The sequence below is a fragment of the Euleptes europaea genome, chromosome 21 (assembly GCF_029931775.1).
Source record: "Euleptes europaea isolate rEulEur1 chromosome 21, rEulEur1.hap1, whole genome shotgun sequence".
Classification (NCBI taxonomy): Eukaryota; Metazoa; Chordata; class Lepidosauria; order Squamata; family Sphaerodactylidae; genus Euleptes; species Euleptes europaea.
Window position 1 is genome coordinate 2,562,336 of NC_079332.1, and position 23,895 is coordinate 2,586,230.

The 23,895-nt window shown below is 48.1% G+C and overlaps 1 protein-coding gene across 1 annotated transcript; it reads left to right on the plus strand.

Annotated features, from left to right (window-relative positions):
- Window positions 1–1,207: 1,207 nt before the first annotated feature.
- Window positions 1,208–23,694, plus strand: PDXDC1 (pyridoxal dependent decarboxylase domain containing 1). Its single transcript, XM_056866562.1, has 23 exons — window positions 1,208–1,240; window positions 5,173–5,246; window positions 6,021–6,086; window positions 6,726–6,806; window positions 7,507–7,653; window positions 9,220–9,409; window positions 10,203–10,271; window positions 10,440–10,518; window positions 11,106–11,190; window positions 11,830–11,878; window positions 12,699–12,800; window positions 13,365–13,490; window positions 14,782–14,832; window positions 15,390–15,453; window positions 16,129–16,205; window positions 16,822–16,927; window positions 17,611–17,782; window positions 18,332–18,441; window positions 20,217–20,338; window positions 20,971–21,063; window positions 21,322–21,418; window positions 21,593–21,697; window positions 23,456–23,694. Exons 1-23 carry the CDS (start codon window positions 1,220–1,222, stop codon window positions 23,692–23,694), a joined length of 2,325 nt encoding a protein of 774 aa, XP_056722540.1. The 5' UTR covers window positions 1,208–1,219.
- Window positions 23,695–23,895: the final 201 nt, after the last annotated feature.

Below are 23,895 nucleotides of genomic sequence, written 5' to 3' on the forward strand. Positions count from 1 at the left end.
TTGTTGGAATAATGCATATAATGCACATTGGTTGCTTCTTTTGTTGGAATAATGCACATCGGTTGCTTTTTTTGTTGGAATTACGCACCTAACGCACATCGGTTGCTTCGCTGGCTGGAACAGTATGAGCTGTCAAGGAGCCCTAGAGGTCTTGTCAACGGAGATACCCAGGGCTGCCCTTGCAGGGCTCGAGGCACCTCCGAAATGCCCCCCCCCCGCTTGCCCCCGCACTTTGGCTCCGATCTTTGCACGCCAGCCAATCGCATCCTGCACGAGGGAACGCAAACAGGACACGAGAGGACTTTGCCCTCCAGGAACACCCCCTCCCCCTCCCCCCCCCGCCCCACCAGGGAAAACTGCAATAAGCAAACAAATCCACGCCTTTCCTGCAACGCCACCTGGCGTCGAGCGTCAGCAGCCGGGCACTCTCTCAGCGCGCAAGCGCAGTCCGAGGCCAGTAGTCAACTTCCGGTGGGGCAAAGGGAAAAAAAATCCTTTGGAACGTTCCATTTCTTTAAAAAAGGGGGGAGCCAAAAGAAAAAGGGGTTGGAGGCGGCTTTGGAAACCAACCGCCTTTTGAAACACGGCATTTATTTATTTATTCATTCATTCCGCAATCTTTAATCTCGCATCCTGCCCGCCGCGCCCCCCCCTCTCTCTTTCTCTCTCACGCACACAAGGCCCTTTTGTCGTTTTGGTACGTTCCTCCGCGCCCGGCGCTTCGCGCAAGCGCAGTCCGAGGCCAGTCGTCATCTTCCGGTGGGGCAAAGGAAGAAGAAAAAAAAAACAAGCTCCTTTGGAACGTTCCATTTCTTAAAAAAAAGGGGGGGAGCCAAAAGAGGAAAAAAACGGGGGGTTGGCGGCGGCTTTGGAAACCGACCGCCTTTCGAAACACGGCATTTTATTTATTTATTTATTTATTCAGCGATCTTTAATCTCGCATCCTGCCCGCCGCCCCTCTCTCACGCACTCAAGGCCCTTTTGTGGTGTTGGTACGTTCCTCCGCGCCCGGGGCGTCGCTTTACTACGGAAGCCGGGAAGGTCCCCCTCCCCCCCGCCTTCAAGTCGCCTAGGCGAGCGCGCAACGCCCCCTTCTGCCGCCTGGGCGCTTCGTCAGCGGCTGCCAGCGTGGAGCCGGCCGGGGCGAAGGCGGAAGCGCTCCGGGGAGGAGGAGGAGGAGGAGGAGGAGGAGGAAGGCAGCCCCGAGGAGCCCGCGACCATGGAGAGCTCCTTGGAGAAGGTCAGCGCCTGCAAAAAAGCTCGGGTTGCCAACCTCCAGGGCGGGGTGTGTGTGTGCGTGCAGCTGGAGGGTCCCCTGCTGTTGCAGCTGCTCTGCAGAGGGTCCCCTGGAGGGAAAATGGCAGCTTTTTGGAGGGGGTGGGGGCTCTGTGGCACCATACCCTGGAAATGGAAGGGGACCTCCAGGGGTCATCTAGTCCACCCCCCCTGCACAATGCAGGAATCTCACCACTACCACCCCACCCCCCACAAACACCCTGAGTGACCCCTACTCCACGCCCAGAAGATGGCCAAGATGCCCTCCCTCTCATCATCTGCGTAAGGTAATAGAATCACAGAGTTGGAAGGGGGTACACCAGGGGTCATCTAGTCCAACCCCCCTGCACAATGCAGGAAACTCACAACTACCTCCCCCCCACACCCCCAGTGACCCCTACTCCACGCCCAGAAGGTGGCCAAGAAGCCCTCCCTCTCATGATCTGCGTAAGGTAATAGAATCACAGAGTTGGAAGGGGGTACACCAGGGGTCATCTAGTCCAACCCCTTGCACAATGCAGGAAACTCACAACTACCTCCTCCCCACACCCCCAGTGACCCCTACTCCACGCCCAGAAGATGGCCAAGATGCCCTCCCTCTCATCATCTGCGTAAGGTAATAGAATCACAGAGTTGGAAGGGGGCACACCAGGGGTCATCTAGTCCAACCCCCCTTCACAATGCAGTAAACTCATAACTACCTCCCCCACCCACCCACACAGTGACCCCTACTCCATGCCCAGAAGGTGGCCAAGATGCCCTCCCTCTCATGATCTGTGTAAGGTAATAGAATCACAGAGTTGGAAGGGGACCACCAGGGGTCATCTAGTCCAACCCCTTGCACAATGCAGGAAACTCACAACTACCTCCCCCCCACACCCCCAGTGACCCCTACTCCATGACCCGAAGAGGGCCAAGATGCCCTCCCTCCCATGAACTGCCCAAGTCCCTCCCCTGCTGAAGTCCCTCCCCAAAGCCCACCTTCGTCAGGCTCCACCCCCCCCCCCTCAAATCTCCAGGTGTTTCCCAAACTGGAGCTGCTGACCCTGATCCTAGCAGAGGCCCATCCTACAGGTCACAAGGGGACTTGGTGGGATACTTCTGCTGGTTCGTTCGGCTGTTCTTATTCTCTCTGGGTAATATTTTTCACCTGCGGTTGTGTGACCCTGTGTCAACTAGCTATTCTTAGGTGCTGCAGTTAAGCTGTTTGTTCTGTTGTCACTTTTTATGGCCTATGAGTTTACACCCAGTCATATATTTCCGTCCTTTATTTTCTGCTTGTTTGAGCTGCCGGCTGCCCCCCCCCCCCATTCTGTATATCAGGAAGTGGCTGTTCTTCCTTTCCTTTATCCCTAGAAGCTCCTTGATCCACTGATCTTGAGCAGCGTAAATCTAACGTTTGAGGGATGTAAGGACTGAGATAAATCTTGCCGCTGACAATGTAGCCCTGGGATCCCTGTCGCTTAATAAAAAAGGCATTACGTCAGACAGAGGCATTGGATTTATATGTTAAAAGGGGAGAGATATAACGTGATCGAAGCTCCTTGTAAAAGCTGCCTTCCAAGAGGGCTTGAGCTAGTGAATCAATAGAGCCAGAAGAGCAAGGACAGGTCCTGTCTGGGTATGGTATGTTCAAAATCCATAGAGGGGTCAGCATTCAGTCTAGCTAAACAAAAGGCTCTAGAAAGACGAGGAGTTGTCAGATAGTAAGTATAAGCGGGCAAACCACGTGGTGGTGGTAGTCCGAAAAACTGAGATGAACAAACGCGGCGAGCACGGAAAGTACTGCTGTTATAATCCAGCTCTTTAAACAGCTGTTCTTCAGAGAACCTGAGCACGCACCCTGTTCTACAGATACACATAATGTTTCCTTAAAAAAACAACAACCCTATTTACCAATGAAGTGCTGAGCAGCGCATCGCTGGACTTAGCAGCAGTAGTGATATTAATAGTGACGGACTGCCCAGACCTTTCCCCAAAGCACATGGATTAAGCTATTCTATGGTATGTCTCCTCTCCTCCAACAACTGAAAGAAGATTTCTCAGTGATCTGTAAAATACATAAATCGGTGGGTTGAGAATAACATAAAAACATAAGAACATAAGAAAGGCCCTGCTGGATCAGACCCAGGCCCATCAAGTCCAGCAGTCTGTTCACACAGGGGCCAACCAGGTGCCTCCAGGAAGCCCCCAAACAAGACGACTGCAGCAGCACCATCCTGCCTGTGCTCCACAGCACCCAGATTAATAGGCATGCTCCTCTGATACTAGAGAGAATAGGTATGCAGCATGACTAGTATCCATTTTAACTAGTAGCCATGAATACCCCTTTCCTCCATGAATATGTCCACTCCCCTCTTCAAGCCTTCCAAGTTGGCGTGATTCACTGTTTCCACAGAAGCTACTGTCCCACAAAAATCCGCCTCGGTCCCACGCCACACCTGTGGCTTCTGACTCTTTTTTTGTTACCTGTGTTATCATCACAACATCCTGGTTGTTTTGGCTGAAAACACCTGATGGTGGGCCTTCAGCTATTCCTGGCGGCAAGGAAGTAAAAACGAGATTGTAAATATGTGGGTTTGTTAATAAGAAGTGAAACAAGCGAAGACTGGTGGGTTTGTTTTGTTTTTGGGTTGAGTTTTGGTGGGAGACAAGTGGGACTTGTGCTATGGTTGATGGTGGAACCAAATTAACCTCCCCTTCTGTATAAAGGATATAAACCTCCCCTTATATAAAGGGGGCCATGTTTTTCCTCTGCTCCCAGCCTTTTAAGAGACCCATGTGTTTTGTGTGCTGTTGGAAGGACAATCTGATCAGCTACTTAAATGTTCGTTTGGAGGTTGCCAGGTCTCCCTTCCTAGAAGGTCAAAGGAACAACTCAATAGCAGCTCCACCTGCGATTACTTTATCTCATCAGATCTCCCTAGTATTCTGCACAGAAGCCTTAAGATTAAGGCCCACAATATCCCCTTTCTTGTTTCCTTGTTTTTTTTTTTTTAAATCCACCTTGATGAGGAATTCTGGGGTATACCCAAGGTTGCACACCGGTTTTCTGTTGTTTGGGTTATTCCCAATAAAAGGTATTGCATGGCTTTGGTCTTTGGTCTTCACTTTAGATCAGTGTGGCGGCTATTCAGTATTAACAGCTAAACAGTATTCGCTTACTGTTTATATATTGCTGTGAATGTTTAAACGTTTTCAAAACATATAGAAGAGGAAGAAGAGTTGGTTTTTATATGCCGACTTTCTCTACCACTTAAGGAAGAATCAAACCAGCTTGCAATCACCTTCCCTTCCCCACAACAGACACCCTGTGAGGGAGGTGGGGCTGAGAGAGTGTGACTAGCCCAGGGTCACCCAGCTGGCGTCATGTGGAGGAGTGGGGAAACAAATCCAGTTCTCCAGATCAGACTCCACTGCTCCAAACCACTGCTCTTAACCACTTCACCATGCTGGCTCTTATATACATATATAAACACTCTCTCTCTCACACACACATATATATTTCACACCTCCTGAAAAATAACACATCTTCAAGCAAGTGTGGTGTGACTGTTGAAGTTTGTTTGTTATAATGTCGGGTGCTTGGAATCAGGGTTGCAAAAATGAGGCGAATTCATGGACCCCAGAATCTGATGGACAGGAGTTAGCCTCATATCAGGTAGAGAAAATTCCTCATCCTTGGGCTCAGATATTAACCTTCCAATTCTGGCATTAATTAGAGCCCATCTCTGGAGTTTAATATCAAACCCTTTCAGAGATATCGAGGCATTTCTCAGAGCGCGTCTGCAGTGAACGCCCTGGGCTCTGCTCGATATATGCTGGGGTTTTTTTGGTGTATAAAGAAGAGTGGCCGTTTGTAAGGCTAACGTGAATATTTCTTATTTAAAATTGCAGATGGTTGACCCGACCTTAGCAGAAATGGGAAAGAATCTTAACGAGGCCATGAAGATGCTTGAAGACAATCAGAGGTACCTGACAATAACAGCTTTCCAGAACAGTCCGTCAGTATTGCATGGACATTGTCGGGGGTAACTTTCTACTTGATGTGGGGCAGGCTACCGTTGGAAGTAATATTAATTTTTTCTAACAAAATTACAGCTTTTTGTTTCCCCCTCTTGATTTATACTTGATTATAACTAGCACCACGTTTTCTGTGATAGGTAGCATAGTTCGTCTCAATAGGAACAGTCCAGCTAGGTGTGATGGACATCATAGGTCACTGCATCATCTTTTAAAACCGTGTCCTCTCTCGGATACAGCTGGATCTGCCCGTTCCGATCCATGCAAACAGTGGCCCCAACCCAAGCACGTGTCACGAGGGTGTAGGCTGGACCTAACCTTGCAGCACTCCCTGTTGTGCCTTTTTACATTCTCCTGTGTACATACGTGGTGCAAAGTGCCGTCAAGTCGCAGCCGACTTACGGCAACCCAGTAGGGTTTTCAAGGCCAGAGACTAACAGAGATGGTTTGCCATTGCGTGCCTCTGCACAGTGGCCCTGGTATTCCTTGGTGGTTCCCCCATCTAAGTCCTAACCAGGGCCAACCCTGCTTAGCCTCTGAGATCTGACGAGACCAGGCTAGCCTGGGCCATCCAGGTCAGGGCCTTTGTGTACATAAGTGACGGCAATTCATTCTGCTGGAGGAGATGACAAAATACAGCGCTAGGCAGCAGCGTTATGGGGTGGTGGAAGGGGGAAGAGGGCGAAATACAAGCAACCCATAATATTGTGCGTTCCAACTAGGAAAGCGGAGGAAGAAAATGAAAAGAAGTATACAAGGAAAGATATTCCTGGCCCTCTTCAAGGCAGGTAGGTAACCTTGTAGATTTTTAAAATAAATCGTTGGTGCTTATTTAAACAAATAAATGGTTGTGAGTCAATGTTTTTTCTTGCATCTTTTAAAGCTCTTCTATGAGGGGCCACAGGAAATCAGAATCAGATCTCAGTGTGTGTGTGTGGGGGGAGATAATTTAATTTTGGAACAGGGGCTTTGTTGGCTGCCGGTTGCATATTTTTCACCCCGAGCATTTCCAGATCTCAGTGCCAAACAAGCCGTGATGCCGTGAACCCACTCCCCAAATTTTTGGAAAAAGTAATTAGCACTTGTTGGAGTCCACAATTTGGACTGGCTGCAAGGGGAAGGAACCCCCCCTTCCCCCCACCAGTGCTATTTTCCCAGCTTCACTTAGCCCTTCAAAGGTGCCATTCGACCCTGGGGGGCGGGCGGGCTGTGTATTTCCCCCTACAGGACACAAAGCAACTCTGAAGGATAAGCAGTAGAGGCTGGGAAAACAGCTTGGGGCCCCCAGCTATAATCAGGAAGTCTTGCGGCTGCTTTTTAGTCTTGGGAAAAGATGTGTGGGGGGATTGTGTCTTCTTTCGTCCTTGGTGCGTTGTAAACTTGTAGGTAAAAGCACCTTATTTTAATTTCTTCTTTTCTTTCTGTAGCGGGCAAGATATGGTGAGCATCCTTCAATTAGTTCAGAATCTTATGCACGGGGATGAGGAGGAGGACGTGCAGTCTTACAGGTAATCCTTTAGGCGCTCTGTCAAAATATTGCCTCTCAAGTTTTCACTCACTTAGACAATTTGGGTCCCTGTTTTCGCAAACGTCTGCAAAGCAGCTAACAAAATCACTTTGTTAATAACTGCAATTAAATGCTCAGACGATGTCTGACAGCAGAGAGGCAGGCCAGGAAGGGATTAGGGCCGAACAGGTGGATTTTGCTCGGCCCTTGATGGCAGCTGGTCTTCACTAACTTTTTCACGCATTGGCATTTTTAGTATCTACATGTGTGTGTTAAGTGCCATCAAGTTGTTTCCGACTTATGGCAACCCTGTGAATCAATGTCCTCCAAAATGTCCTATCTTTGACAGCCTTGCTCAGGTCTTGCAAACTGAGGGGCCGTGGCTTCCTTTATAGAGTCGATCCATCTCATGTTGGGTCTTCCTTTTTTCCTGCTGCCTTCAACTTTTCCTAGCATGATTGTCTTTTCCAGTGAGACTTGTCTTCTCATAATGTAACCAAAGTACAATAGCCTCAGTTGTTGTTTTTTTTTTAGCTTCTAGGGAAAGTTCAGGCTTGGCTTGATCTAGAACCCACTGATGTGTTTGTGTATATATATGTGTGTGTGTGTGCATACACACATAAACACAGGTAAAACTTGCATGTATAAAAGACCATAGTTTGCATAGCAGAGGCAATTCTGACTTCTTTCTGATTTTGTAGGCTTCAGAATGTCGGTGAGCAGGGCCACATGGCTTTGCTAGGACACAGCCTGGCCGCGTACATTTCCGTGCTGGACAGGGAGAGGCTAAGGAAGCTGACCACCAGGATCCTTTCCGACACTACCCTGTGGCTCTGCAGGCTCTTCAGGTTTGTGTGTTTCATTTTGCATTTGGAGTGGCTTTCATTGACCATCAACATGGTTAGGGGAGAGAAAACTGGCTTACAATTTAATTGGAGCCATGACGTGATTTATTGTGATGGTTTTGAGGGTGGGGAACAGATGGTACAGGAAGGGCCTTGGATGCTGTGTGCCTCTTCCTTGAACACATGAACACACATGAAGCTGCCTTATACTGAATCAGACTCTTGGTCCATCAAAGTCAGTATTGTCTACTCAGACCGGCATGGGTCTCCAGGGTCTCAGGTGGGGATCTTTCGCATCACCTACTTGCCTGGTCCCTTTAACTGGAGATGCCGGGGATTGAACCTGGGACCTTCTACATGCCAAGCAGATGAACACATGACACTGCCTTATACTGAATCAGACCTTTAGTCCATCAACGTCAGTACTGTCTACTCAGACCGGCAGCGGCTCTCCAGGGTCTCAGTCAGAGGGCTTTCGCATCACCTACCTGCCTAGTCCCTTTAACTGGAGATGCTGGGGATTGAACCTGGGACCTTCTGCATGCCAAGCAGAGGCTCTACCACTGAGCCACAGCCCCTCTCTATGGCTCTCCAGGGCCTCAGGCAGAAGTCTTTCACATCATCTACTTGCCTAGTCCCTTTAACTGGAGATGCCGGGAATTGAACCTGGGACCTTCTGCATGCCAAGCAGATGCTCTTCCGCCGAGCCATGGCCCCTCCCCTTGGAAATGAGGTTCACTCATTTTAAAAAAACACGACAGTGTCAGCTGTGGAAGGGTGTGCTTCATTACAGTGGCAACCCAGTAGGGTTTTCAAGGCAAGAGACTAACAGAGGTGGTTTGCCATCGCCTGCCTCTGCATAGCGACCCTGGACTTCCTTGATGGCCTCCCATCCAAATACTAGCCAGGACCGACTTTGCGTAGCTTCAGAGATCTGACAAGATCAAGCTATCCTGGACCATCCAGGTCCAGGCTTATAATAATTTTTGAAAAAAGGTAAAGGGTAAAGGTAGTCCTGTGCAAGCACCGGGTCATTCCTGACCCATGGGGTGACGTCACCTCCCGACGTTTCCTAGGCAGTCTTTGTTTTACGGGGTGGTTTGCCAGTGCCTTCCCCAGTCGTCTTCCCTTTACCCCCAGCAAGCTGGGTACTCGTTTCACCGACCTCGGAAGGATGGAAGGCGGAGTCAACCTTGAGCCGGCTACCTGAACCTGACTTCCGTCGGGATCGAACTCAGGTCGTGAGCAGAGCTTGGACTGCAGAACTGCAGCTTCCCACTCTGCGCTAGAGGGCTCCTTTTATACTAATTAGCAGGATGGGGAAAAAATCTAAGACTTGGTACCAAACAAGCCGCTTAATTTTTCTGTGATTTTGTTTTCTCTGTGGAGAATGGAAGAAGAGTAACTTTTTCCACAGGATTTTCATATTAGATAGCCTTATTTTTAAAGTGTTTTTAGGTGTGAACAATTTTTCTGGGTAGAAAACCTACGTGGGATGTGAGATTAGTGAACTGGTCCCTCCCCCCCCCCCCCGTGGGCTCGCATTTCATTCATAATTCCTCTGTACAGGTTTGAAAACGGGTCAGCGTACTTCCACGAGGACAGCCGCGAGGGGCTCTTGAAAGTCTGCCGGCTCGTGATTCACTCTCGCTACGAAGACTACACAGCCGAAGGTTTTAACGTGCTCTGTAGCAAACCGCCGATGATATACATCAGCTCTGCAGCCAGAGAGGGACTGGGCCAATCGCTTTGCAACCAGGTACTGCCAGATTTGGAGAGTTTTCCCTGTGTGTGCAATTCTCTTGTTACGCTTTTTAAAAATTGTCCTCTTTAATATTTAGCGACAAATAAACGCAGCCCTGCTGTACCTGATATGATCACAATCCTCTTTTTTAATACTGGTTTCCTATGTATATGCGTGTTTGTATACGTAAATATACACACAAGATGTAATTTATCCTCATAATGACAACCCTGTGAGGTAGGTTAGGCTGAGGGAGAGAGTGAGTGACTGTCCCAGAACCTTTCAGGGGGCATCACGACTGAACTGGGATTGGAACCTGGATCTCCCCTTGCCTGGTTTGACCCTAGAAGGCACCCTTCTTGTGAGCTCAAACTTTGTCAGCTGAGTGAGTTATGGAAATTAAGAAAGTGAGCCAAATCCTATTTGCACATTCTGATAATAGTTGAAAGTGCAGACATGGAAAAGTAGATTTCCTGATTCCCTCTCTCCATCTGTCTCTGAGAGCCAGCATGGTGTGGTTAAGATCGGTGGAGTCTGATCTGGAGAACCGGGTTTGATTCCCCACTCCTCCACATGAGCGGCAGAGGCTAATCTGGTGAACTGGGTTGGTTTTGCCAATCCTACACAGGAAGCCAGCTGGGTGACCTTGGGCAAGTCACAGCTCTCTCAGCCTCACCTACCTCACAGGGTGTCTGTTGTGGGGAGGGGAGGGGAAGGGAAGGCAATTATAAGCCAGTTGGAGTCTCCCTTAAGTGGCAGAGAAAGCCGGCATGTAAAAACCAACTCTTCTTTTTCTTCTTCCTTATAGCTCGGATTGCCCCTTTCCTGCTTGTGCCGGGTGCCTTGCAATACCATGTTTGGCTCTCAGCATCAGATGGTAAGTATCACCCACAGAGCGGCATGTTTCCTTGGCTGTTTTGCATGCATCAAATAGAATAATAATAATAATAATAATAATAATAATAATAATAATAATAATAATTATTATTATTATTATTATTATTATTATCTCATTCCTTGTCTCTTTTTCCCCCCTTGCCAATAGGATGTTGCTTTCCTGGATAGACTGATTAAAGAGGATGCTGAGGCTGGAAAACTGCCCATATTGCTTGTGGCCAATGCGGGTAGGAGCTTTTAGTGGTTTATAATGGGCTGGTTGGACTTTCCCAGGGGGGGCTGTGGCTCTGCCTCCTGCAGCAGCCATTTTGTGACAGCACCTGGCACCTTGCGTTGGTATTCCAAAGGCTCCCTCAGGCCTCAAAAACCTGGTTTGGAAGAGCCCAGGATTCTAAGTACACAAGTTCACAAGGTTGGAAGAGACCACAAGGGCCATCCAGTCCAACCCCCCGCCATGCAGGATCCCACAATCAAAGTGCTCCCGACAGATGGCCATCCAGCCTCTGCTTAAAGACCTCCAAAGATGGGGACTCCAGCCCCCACCCTGAGGCAGGGCATTCCGCCATCGAACAGCCCTCACCATCAGAAAGTTCTTCCTAATGTTTAGGTGGAATCGCTTTTCTCTTAGTTTAAATCCATTCCTCCGTGTCCTAGTCTCTGGAGCAACAGAGAACAAGCTAGTTCCCTCATCAACATGACATCCCTTCAATCCCTACAATTCTAGTAGAGCTTTGTTTGGGGTGGTTGCAGCCATTATTGGTTGGTACTTTTAGGCTCACGTTGATTTATCTCCTCCCCCCCCCTTTCCTTACAGGTACGCCGGGAGCAGGGCATACAGACAAGCTAGGGCGTTTGAAAGAACTCTGCGAACAGCACAGCATGTGGCTCCACGTTGAAGGGTATGACGCAGTTGTTGGGGTTAGAACCCTTTTTCCATTTCACGTTCAGCTCAGTAACACCAGCCCTTCCACGATGGTAAATAAGGCAGGCAGGGGGCCCTCAAGGTTGACTCCGCCTTCCATCCAAAACTAGCAGACAGGATTTGCTCAAACTTTCAGGTGGGTAATTAAGGGGCAAATTACACATCAGGATCTGTGATTAGATTCCTTTTCTGTGTAATTTAAGTGCAAAAGCAACTACGGGAAGGATCTGGATCGGGATGAAGGCATTGGGAAGGGATTCATGCCCTGATCAAAAAAATCGCCCCTAATATATATTTAAAGCCCTGCCTTCCATCCTTCCCAGGTCGGTCAAATGAGGACCCAGCTTGCTGGGGGTAAAGGGAAGATGACTGGGGAAGGCACCGGCAAACCACCCCATAAACAAAAGTCTGCCTAGGAGACGTCGGGATGTGACCTCACCCCATGGGTCAGGGATGACCCGGTGCTTGCACAGGGGACCTTTACCTTTTTTAATGTAGAGTCCTAAAATATTTAACACAAAGTTCTCAAGCAAAAACGTGACCCTTCTAGCGGAAGGAAGGCTGTTAATGTTTGGTCTGTGCTAAAGATGTTCTTCTAAAATTTTCTCTTCCACAGGGTGAATCTGGCCACTTTGGCCTTAGGTTATGTCTCTTCATCTGTACTGGTAAGTTGAGGGGGCTCTTTTAAATTATTCTTTCTTATATTGCTTTTATAAAGGCAGAAGCGAGCCTTTTGCAGCTTATATTTGCATCTCCAAGATAATAGGAAGGCGAAGGACCTGTGTGCTTCGGAAGCTGCGTGCCCTTCAGTCTCTCACCACCAGCGTGGTGTAGTGGTTAAGAGCAGTGGTTAAGAGGAGCGGACTCTAAACTGGAGAACCGGGTTCGATTCCTCACTCCTCCACACGAGCAGCGGACTCTAAGCTGGTGAACCAGCTTGGTTTCCCCACTCCTACACATGAAGCCAGCTGGGTGGCCTTGAGCTAGTCACACTTCTCTCAGAACTCTCTCAGCCCCACCTACCTCACAAGGTGTCTGTTGCTGGGAGGGGAAGGGAAGGCGGTTGTAAGCTGGTTTGATTCGCCTTAAAAGGTAGAGGAAAAAGCGGGGTATTAAAAACCAGTGCTGCTTCTTCTTGAAACCCGTCGACATTTTGTGGGGAGAGGAAGGGAAGGAACTTCGTACACGGCAAGCTTCCATGGCAGGGTGGGGTTTGAACTTGGGTCTCCTGGATCCTAGTCCAACAGTTTATCCACCAAGGCATACTGCCTCTCAGTTATGAAACTAATATTGTAAAATTTAGGTGTTTTGAACCCCTTCGGTCTTGACCCTTTTTGTGACAGGTGTTTGCCTTTTCTCTGTCCGGTGCCTGTACCTCCTTACGGGAGGCCTCTCTCTTAATTTAGGACCTCGTTTCCTATATTGTTTCATTCAGAGTTGCATTTTTTGGGGAAAAGTAACGACCGTCCCCCGTGCTTTCTTTAGGCAGCAACCAAATGCGACAGCATGACCTTGACTCTGGGACCTTGGTTGGGTCTTCCAGCAGTGCCTGCCGTGACTCTGTACAGACATGAAGATCCCTCTTTGGTAAGCTGATCCTTGGTTACATGGAAGCACAAAGAAATTCAAAGTCTGATCTTTTGGACAATAGAACAGAATTTAAAAAGGGTTTGTGTTTTTTGGGGAAACTAGTACTGGAAGCCTTTACTGAGGTCAGTATTAAATAGCAGCGGTGTGAGAAGCAGCATGTGAGGTTTTAATCTGTTGGAATGAGGTGGGGGGCTTTCCCCCCTCCCCTTTCAATTGGATTTTTGGGGCGAGGCAGCATCACAAAGGCAAACTGCAATATTGTAACCATCCTTCCAAAGGTAGGTAGGTAGCTGTCGGAGACGGGGCCTCTTTTGCTTTGGCTCCCCAAACGTGGAACAAAGTTTGCCTAGTGACCGTATTATTTTGTTTTCAGTTCCAGGTAGAAGCTGTTTTGTTTGCTCAAGCTATTTGGCTCCTGCCCACATTTGCCTTAATGTTTTGGTAGCTTAGTTTTGTATCCCTTTAATCGGCTGGAGCTCATTTGAGCCAAAGGATAGGTTGTGTAGCTTTAAAATAATACAATTAATAGCTGGTCAAGTATTATTATTTTTTGCCTCCCAGTCCTTGGCTGCAGGTCTGACCTCTAGTCAAGCAGTAGAGAAGCTCCGTGCCTTGCCCCTGTGGCTCTCTTTGCAATACCTTGGACATGACGGGATTGTCGAAAGAATAAGACATGCATCTCAGCTGGTAAGGAGTTGGGGATTTTTGTGTTGCCTGTATCTCTCTGGTGACCATAAATTGCAGAGTGGGGTAGCCGTATTCTTCATTTCTGGTGAAACGCTCCTGAGAAGCTCACAGTCAGGGTATGAAGGCAACAGACTTGACCACCAAGGAAGACGCTGCAGACGAAGGCAATGGGAAATCACCTCTGCTTCTCACTTGCCTTGAAAGCCCCTTCCAGGGGTCACCATAAGTCTGCTGTGACTCAGACTCAGATTTATTATTACTACAGCATACGCCAGAAAAACACTTGCATCGTTTATACAAAAGATTAAAAAAAATTATAGCAATTTAACCAAAAACATACCTGATTAAAATTTCTGAATAATTTATAATAAACATTGACCAAATAGGATTTAATGTAATTGCCATAACCCAACTTTAGACATCGAACTTTAAATGCAAGTCGGCCGTGACTTGACGGCTCTTTACACACACAGGTAGTTTGTAGGGTCTTGGTGTTTGGTCCTCGCAACAACTTCGTGGGCTTATATACCGTATTTTTCCGTGTATAAGATGCCCCCATGTATAAGACAACCTCTATTTTTTTAACCAAAATTAAGGGGGGAAAAGGGTTATCTTATACATGGGGGTGTAGGGAAAAAGACGGCGGGGAAGTGAGCAGGGGCCCTGGGGAGGCTGGCTGCTGGCCAGCCAGGGCAGCCGGGCTCTTCCTTCTGCTCCTTCCCCCGACTGCCAGGTGACAGGCAGGGGAAAAAAGCCGGGAGAAAGAGCGGAGGCTGGCCAGGGCAACTGGGCTCTTCCCGCCGGCTTCAGCTCTTTTCCCCGACTGCCAGCTGACAGGCGGGGGGAAAGGGGGGAAGAGCCCAGTCGCCCTGGCCGGCCTCCCCTCTTTCTCCCGACTGTCAGCGGACAGCCAGGAGAAAGAGGGGAGGCCGGCCAGGGCAACCTCCCCCCTGCATTCCGTGTATAAGATGACCCCTATTTTTCTACGTAATTTTTTTTAGAAAAAAGGGTCATCTTATACACAGAAAAATACAGTATATGAAGAACGAAGGTGGACAGAGAGGTGGTGATTTCCCCAAGGGCACCCGTTGAGTCTGTCATGGAGAGTGAGACCTGAACCCAGGTCCAAATCCAGCCACGGGTATCTGCTGGAGAGCGGACGCTCTTCCTATGTCAAGGAAGTTAACCATGTGCTAGCTTGCGCCCCAGTTTGATTCTGGCTTGTTCCATTCCCTCGCTGCGTTTTGCGCGAAGTGCGTTCCCCCCCCTCCAATTTTCTCTTTCCATTTAGAGTCAGCGGCTGCTGGAAAACCTGAAGAACCAGGATTTCATTAAAACTTCGGTAGGTTGGCCTGCTTTGACGTGTGTGTGTGAATTTTGGAACTAAACAATCTGTTTCTGTAATAACCAGTCGCCAGTGGTCCCCCTTGTCGTCACTCTCTCCCGGTATTCTGTCACGGTCTCTAGCATAACAAGTAATAGGACCAAGGATTGGACAATGCAGATTAAGGAGGTAATGCTAACAGGGGATAGTTCTGTTGTCTTCCCTCCCCCCCCTTTTAAGATCATTATTAAGATGCAGCCACAGGGGTTGGGAACATAGCCAGCTGCAAATTGCTTTGCAGGTGTGCATTTTTAACTCTCCCCATATAACCCCTTCACTGGTCCCAGCGACGTCAGCCATACTATCTCAGGTTCCTACTCCTGTTCATCTTTTAACACAGTGGTTCCCAAACTTTTCGGGCCACTGCCTCAATTGTAATTTGAGCGTTAACCAAAGGCCAGCACCCCTGGAAGTTGATTTTATGTACCTAACATTTTGTACCAAAGTACATGTAGAGTTCTTATAACGCAGATCCGTTTCCCCCCACTTTTCTCTTTTCAAACTGCATTTCCAAGGTTGAAGATGAACTTAGCTCTCCCGTGGTGGTATTCAGATTTTCCCCTGAACTTCCACATTTAGGTATGTAAACTTGCTGCTAAAAGTAGGATCTTGCATGGCCTTATCTTATTGTGAACATATATATTTTTTGCAGTTTAAATGCATGTGACATCTGTTTTGCTCACACACCCCAGAACGTTGCTACGTCAGAGGCAATGGAAGTATCCACAAATGAACTGTATTTTATTATTCAGTGATTTTATTCTTGGGAGTCTTTCTGCATCAAAATGCAGGATAGAAATCAAATAAATAGGAGACGCGTCCATACCTGTGGATTGGAGCCACTATTACTGACCATGGCCCAAACCAAACCTTACGTGTGAATGCTTTTCCTTGGGCAGGGTCCGCCAACTTACAGGCTGTAGATGTTTGCTTTTCAGATCCAGGGTTAAGGTTTATGATTTTAGGAATACAAACTGCAGAATATTGGTGCTAGCAGTTTATAGAAATGGTTTTGAACTGGTTCCAGTTGGCTGTAACTCTCAGTAAGTGCAATAGTTTGTTCTCACCTTAAATCTGGACCACAAGGTTTAAACCAAGGTCTGATTTGTATTCAGGCGTTTACATAACTAATGCATCCGTGCTGGTTAGAGTTGCTGGATTTCAGAATGGAATTTACTAAGATGTATATTGTATTGTTGACTCTAAAATTTCCTGAACTAAAATATTTCCTTTATTGATTCATTTCTGATCCAGATAAACTATTACCCAATGGCCAGGGTCCTATGATAACCGGCAATGAGAGATATGTGTGCGACACTTTGAATCAGTGGGTAGGTACTGGCGTTCCTGCTCTTCTCCAGTCACAGAGTTGGGGAGGGGCCGTGGCTCAGTGGTAGAGCCTCTGCTTGGCATGCCGAAAGTCCCAGGTTCAATCCCTGGCATCTCCAGTTAAAGGAACTAGGCAAGTAGGTGATGTGAAAGACGTCTGCCTGAGACCCTGGAGAGTCATAGAGAGGGGCCATGGCTCAATGGTAGGGCCTCTGCTTGGCATGCAGAAGGTTCCAGGTTCAATCCCCGGCATCTCCAGTTAAAGGGACTGGGCAAGTAGGTGATGTGAAAGACCCCTGCCTGAGACCCTGGAGAGCCGCTGCTGGTCTGAGTAGACAATTTCAGAATTCCAAAGGTGCTTGCAGGCTCAGAAAGGCTGGGATCCCTGGACTAGAACCTTGGACGGCCAGGTTCGAATCCCAGCTCAATGGAAGCTCACTTATGAGCCCATTGCAGTGTCTCCACCTAACCACCTTGCAAGGTAGCTGTTACTGTGAGAACAAAGAACAGGAAGGGAGAACCGTGCAATATGCAGTTTTGGTGTCGGACAAGGGAGAATAGCAGGATTTAAACACAATTTTAAAACAAAAATCTCTTCGCTTGGCATTTTGTCTTCAGCTCGGGGAGCAGTTGGCTCAGTTAGTGCCGGCCAGTGGCGTCGACGTGGTGGAACTCGAAGACGAAGGCACTTGCGTGCGCTTCAGCCCCTTGATGACTTCTGCAGGTAACTGGAGGATGTGGGAATGCTTGCCGACCTAGTAAATTCTCCCTGAAGTGGTCCGTGTCGTGTTTTCTTAAACATTATGCTCGTGTTCTGTTCTGTTGTATGTCTGCGTGATTGTCCGACCTGGCCTTAAACTCATCTCAGCAGTAGGTTTGGCTCGATTGACGTGTGCCAAATTCAGCTGTACCGATTCGCACCTAAGTAATGGGCACCGTTCCCGAACCATGAAAAAACAGAGGCACAAATTTAGATCTGGAACTACAAAACAGGAAGACTTCCGAATAGGTTTTCACCGTGTCGTGGTGTAGCGGTATTTGATTACTTTAGCAGTTTTTACCTCAGCGGCATTTGATTTATTTATTTGATTTAGTTATTTCAGGATAACTAAGGTATCCTGAAATGGATTAGCTGAGAGCTCACACACTCTTCAACTGTCAGCGAACTCGTTTGCTTAAAGTTACTTTAATCTTTGGCAGTTACAGAAACAGTTACAGAAAAGTTAGATTAATTGCGTTATAAAAGAGGTTAAGAGGCTGGTGTTTTCTTCTTAGAAAGTCAGAGGGGATTCTAAAATGGCTGGACAATGCAAAGAGGGCCTAGAAAATGCAGGGAAAGGCGGAGAAAAACGCAGGGTTGGTTCTCATTTATAACCGTATCCCCTGCTGACGGATCCGGCTCTTCAGTTTTAGGAACCGAAGTGCAAGATGTCGACCAGTTGGTGGACTGCTTGAAAATGAAGGTCCCCGTGCTGACGTGCACGCTCCAGCTGCGAGAGGAGTTTGAGCAAGAAGTGAGAAGAACGGTCGGGCTGTCCTACGTGGAAGACGTCGGTTGGCCTGGGCTCGGGGTGGTGAGGTGAGCGCCTTCGGCCAGGACTCTTCGGTGTGCCACTCCAAAATTGAGCTGATGGGTGCTTCTGGAATTGGGAGAAGGGTTAGCGGGCAACACAGCCAATTGGTGGCCAATTACAAAATGTCGACGGGTTTCAAGAAGAAGAATTGGTTTTTATACCCCTCTTTTTCTCTAGCTTTAAGGGGTCTCAAAGCTACTTACAATCACCTTCCCTTCTCTCCCACCCACCCCACACAACAGGCACCTTGTGAGGTAGGTGGGGCTGAGAGAGTTCAGAGAGAACTGTGACTATCCCAAGGTCACCCAACAGGCTTCATGTGTAGGAGTGGGGAGGGGCTGTGGCTCAGTGGTGGAGCATCTGCTTGGCATGCTGAAGGTCCCAGGTTCAATCCCCAGTGGCATCCCAGTTAAAGGGACTAGGCGAGTAGGTGATGTGAAAGACCCCTGCCTGAGACCCCGGAGAGCCACTGCGGAAGGATTTTATGGTTTCCTCGGCAACCTCTCTTTCACAGAAGCGTTCACTCACATGGCTCTCCTTGTGATTCCAAAAAGGTACGAAGGACAGAACGAAGACAAGCGGGAGGAGAAAGAAGCGGAGAAGATTACCAGCGGGCTCCTGAGAAAGCTGAACGAACTGGAGTCGGATCTGACCTTTTCTTTAGGTGATTGAGCTATTTATAAAAAAACGGCACAAGTAGATCTCTGCATTTAAAAATAAATAAGACCTCCAACCACCCAGAAATACCATTGTCTACAAAGCTGAAGAGCGTTGCATTTTATATCTGTTTCCTTTCTCAAGGCTGCAAGAAGCTCGGGACGATTCTTGGTTTTCATGCAGGGAGTGAAGGGGCCTGTAGTGAAACGCCTTGGCAGAGTACAGGCTGGCCTGGGGGAGGAGGGTCAGTTGCTTGCCAGCTGCTCCCCCCCCCCCAGCTTTGCAAAAGCAAATTGTAGGGCTGGGCTAGACACAACGAGACGGTCAAGTCAATGAGATGGTCAAGCGAGACGGGTGACCTCTGGCAGGAAACAGTTTTGGAGGTTGAAACTCCTAGAGAGGTCTTTTCCTGGAGGCTTCAGAAAAAGCTTCTTTGGCCTGGCCTGACCTGGCCAGGGAGAGCAGAAAGAGAGATGATAAAACTTCTGGAAGTGAGGAGGAGGGTCTCTGTTGTGCAGACAGAACTCTTACCTGAGATATGCTGGAAGAAGAAGAGTTGTTTTTTATATGCCGATGTTGGGAGAATTTTCCCCATCTCCCTTTTCTCGGTTCTTTTTGTAATTGGAATGTCCCTGCCTGCTTTACTCACCAAAAGCGAAGGCCAGAGAATGTGATAGGAAAGACAGGCCTTTCACACACACTTTTCTCAAACATCACATTAAACACGTACCAGTAAAATATGCAGTTTATTGTACTTACAAGAGAATATAAAGCAAAGAAGAAAATAACAATGTTTAGGAAAATATATAAGACAGAACTTAACAAACCCACACACAATTGACACACTAACAAACAATTATCAGAGCGCTCTGAGGTCATTCCAAAGAAGAGACAGAAATGGTGTCTCCCTGAGAAGGATGACGACTGGACAACTGGACTAGCCTTTTATAGGTTTAATCGTGAGAAAGAGGGTCTCAAACGGCCCCCTCCGCCCAAATTCTCCAGGAGATGAGTTTTCACAAATCATAGCTATAAGTTGTTTGGAAATACCTTGCTCCATAATAAGTTTCCCATGTCCAGGTCTCTGATAAATCTTGTTCTGTCCGTCAACCAGTGTACGAAAAACAATCCCCCCACTACGTAAGCAGACAATTTGTTGCCTGTTCAAATGACTTTGCTATCACAAACATAGTTTAGGGCATCCGATGTGTTTTGGGTGATTAACTCCAAGTAATGCAATCTCCTATGCCCTTTAAGGTCACGATCCTAATTGGAGCTGGGGTCAGCTAAAAGTCAGGTCTTCATATGGCTTCTAAGCTTCAGATTAATAAAATTGGTTCTTCTTAAGCCAAACCAATGTTTAATATAAAAAATTCTCGCCACAGCCAACTTTCTCTACCACTTAAGGGAGAATCAAACCTGCTTACAATCACCTTCCCTTCCCTTCCCTACGGAAGGGCTGTAGCTCAGTGATAGAGCATCTGCTTGACATGCAGAAGGTCCCAGGTTCAATCCCTAGCATCTCCACTTAAAGGGACTAGGCAAGTAGGTGATGTGAAAGAACCCTGCCTGAGACCCTGGAGAGCCGCTGCCGGTCTGAGTAGACAATATTGACTTTGATGGACCAAGGGTCTGATTCAGTAGAAGGCAGCTTCATGTGTTCATGTGTGTGCTGGGCTTCAAGTTGTGACTTCCATTTTAAAATAAGGGTTTCAGGTATATGTAAAATCTCATTCTGGTCTGTTTTTGTCTCCTGCTGCCCCCTCCCCCTCCCATCCCCAGGTCCAGAATTTGGAGGGGAAAAGAACTGTATATACATCGGGATGGTGACAGAAGATCTGGACGTGTCCGAGCTGGTTGAAACCATTGCAGCGACAGGCCGAGAAATTGAAGAAAATTCAAGAGTAAGTCTGAAACCTGCCGATCTTGGTCTCATCATTTGCCCCTCTGCTTAACACTTCTTTCCACACCCAATGGACGGTACAGTTATGATTCCCAGAGACTGGCTACATTTGTCTTTCACGGCAAAAACGACACGTGAAATCCTGTGTAGGGCATGGCGGGGGGTTTGCCTATAAACGCTTTTTTTTTTTAGCCTGTTAGCCCCCAAGCTGCCGCCGGACTCTGTTTAAACTATTTTCCCTTTTGTTGTTAGTGTTGGCTAAAATTCACAGAGCCTGTTTTAGACGTCTCAGTGGCTCGCATAGTTATTTTTAACTGTGTCTACCTGCTTGGAGCCGACTCAGTAACCAATTCACCTTTTAAACAAGGGAAAGTGTTTGTTAGTTCCCCACTCCTCCATATGAGCAGTGGACTCTAATCCAGTGAACCGGGCTGGTTTCCCCACTCCTCCACAGGAAGCCAGCTGGGTGACCTTGGGCTAGTCACGGTTCTCTCCGAACTCTCTCAGCCCCGCCTCCCTCACTGTGTGTCTGTTGTGGGGAGAGGAAGGGAAGGAGTTTGTAAGCCAGTTTGATTCTCCTTGGAAGGTAGAGAAAGTCGGCATATAAAAACCAACTCCTCTTCTTCTTAACAGCTGTTGGAAAACATGACGGAAATTGTGCGCAAGGGCATCCAGGAAGCCCAGGTCCAGCTGCAAAAAGCGAATGAGGAGAGGCTCCTGGAAGAGGTGAGTGCCTTGGAACGAGCAGTTTCTTTGCTGCAGACTCTGCAAGCTGTGTGTGTGTTTTTAAATCACAAATACAAAACATCATAATGGAAATCATCTTCATCTTCATCATCTTCTTATTCATTTTTCAACACAAAGGGTATCTTTCTGTCTACAAAGTGCCTGCTCACTTTTTTTGGACCCCTTGCCTCGAAACGCAAACTTTGTTGGAATGAGTGTGTGTATTTTTTTCACCCCCGCCCGCGTGTTTTTTAACAGGGGCTGCTCCGACAGATTCCAGTGGTGGGTTCCGTGTTGAACTGGTTCTCTCCGTTTCACGCTTCGCCCAAGGGAAGAACGTTTGACCTAACAGCAGGTGGGTTGGAATTAAAACTGCACCAATAATATTACCAGTGAATATTACTGGTTCAGTTAAGTGACAACGGTGCAGTGGTGTCAGAGAGCAGATTAATGTTTGTGTGTGTGCGTGTGCAAAGTGTCGTGGGCAGGGTTTACCTGGGTTTGATGGCATGTTCTCTTTCTTTGGCAGGTTCTCTTGAATCGACTGAGCCCACTTACGTATCCAAAGTACAAGGGGCGGGGGGCACCCCGCCTCCAACTCCCACATCCGGCCGAGCAAAGCAAAAGTTCCCCGGTAAATCTTTCCCGTTCATCCTGTTTACGTGAGGTTGCTAACAGGATGTGAGAGCCAGCGTGGTGAGGTGGTTAAGAGCGGTGGTTTGGAGCGGTGAGCTCTGATCTGGAGAGCCGGGTTTGAATCCCCACTCCTCCACATGAGCGGCAGAGGCTAATCTGGTGAACTGGGTTGGTTTCCCCGCTCCTCCACACAAAGCTGGAGAATTGGGCTAAAACTAATAAAATGCACTTCAACAAAGACAAATGTAAAGTTCTGCATTTAGGTAGGAAAAATTAAATGCATAATTATAGGATGGGGGAGATTTGTCTGAGCAGTAGTGCGTGTGAAAAGGATCTTGGGGTCTTAGTAGACCAAACACTGAACATGAGTCAGCAGTGTGATGCGGTAGCTAAAAAGGCAAATGCGGTCTTGGGCTCTATCAACAGAAATATAGTTGTTCAGATCACGTGAAGTGATGGTATCGCTTTACTCTGCTCTGGTTAGACCTCACCTAGAGTACTGTGTTCAGTTTTGGGCACCGCAATTTAAGTAAGATGTAGACAAGCTGGAACGTGTCCAGAGGAGGGCAACAAAGATGGTGAGGGGTCTGGAGACCAAGTCCTATGAGGAAAGGCTGAAGGAGCTGGGTATGTTTAGCCTAAAGAGGAGAAGACTGAGAGGGGATTTGATAACCATCTTCAAGTACTTGAAGGGCTGTCATAGAGAGGAGGGTGCTGCCAAGTTATTTTCTGTTGCCCCAGGAGGTCGGACCAGAACCAACGGGTGGAAATTAAATCAAAAGAGTTTCCAACAGCTAGAGCAGTTCCTCAGTGGAACAGGCTTCCTCGGGAGGTGGTGAGCTCTCCTTCCCTGGAGGTTTTTAAGCCGAGGCTAGATGGCCATCTGTCAGCAATTCTGATACTGTGACCTTGGGCAGATGATGAGAGGGAGGGCATCTTGGCCATCTTCTGGTCACTGGGTGTGTGTGTGTGGGGGGGGGGGAGTTAGTTGTGAATGTCCTGCATTGTGCAGGGGGTTAGACTAGATGACCCTGGTGGTCCCTTCCAACTCTGTAATTCTATGATTCTATGAAGCCAGCTGGGTGGCCTTGGGCTAGTCACATTTTCTCAGCCTCACCTACCTCACAGGGTGTCTGTTGTGGGGAGGGGAAGGGAAGATGATTGTAAGCCGGTTTGATTCTTCCTTAAGTGGGAGAGAAAGTCACCATATAAAAACCAACTCTTCTTCTTCTTTCACTAGCCCTGCTAGACCATTTTACCTTTAGCGCTTAGGGTACCGTCTTGCCAACCCTGGCTGGCTGAGCTTTTCTGCCCTGATGTAGAAAGGCTGCTTGCTTTGAAAATTAATTAGGGCAACTGGTAACCCAGTGTTCAGTCTGAAAAGTCTTGCTTTTTGAATGAAGACGTAAGCCCTTGTGGGGAGGAAAAAGGACGGTATCTAAGTAAACAGATGCTAGGGTTGCCAGCTCCAGGTTGGGAAATACCTGGGGATGTTTGGGGTGGAGCCTGAGGAGGGGCTTCAATGCCATAGAGTCCAATTGCCAAAACGGCCATTTTTCTCCGGGGGAACTGATCTCTATCGGCTGGAGAGTGGTTGTAATAGCAGGAGGTCTCCAGGGAGTACCTGGAGGTTGGCAACCCTAGTAGACCACCAGGGCTGCTAGTTAGCTGTTTAAAATTTGCGAAAGATCCAAACCACTAAATAAAAAGAGGCGTGCTGGGTGTGCATGTAACATTTCTGGCCCTTCCACTTCAGGCCAAAAGCTGTTTAAAAGGTCCGCGAGGGGCTCCGACGGGTTCAGCGAGACCAGCTCCGTGAGCCACACCGACGACTTGGGCAGAGAGCCGCAGACAGGCGCCTCCCCGGCGGGGCGGGAGACCCCCGATCTGCTGCTAGGGGGCGCGCCCCCGGCCGAGGAAACTGCTGAAGACTCCCCAGGGGAAACGGTCCTGATGCCGCCGGGAAGCAACGAGGAGCGAGAGAGTCTCAGATAAAGACCCAGGCCCCCCGTGTGCGGAGACTTTGTACAGAAAACAAAAAATGCATTCCCTCTCGAGCAGGGGAATTTCACAATGCATTTTTTTAAAAAATGTGAATAGTGCCACAATGCATCCGGTAATAACTCCCGTTAACTTGTGATTTACTGGAGATTTTTGCACAGGTTTTAGTGGGAGAAGTTCTTCTCTCCTTGGTTT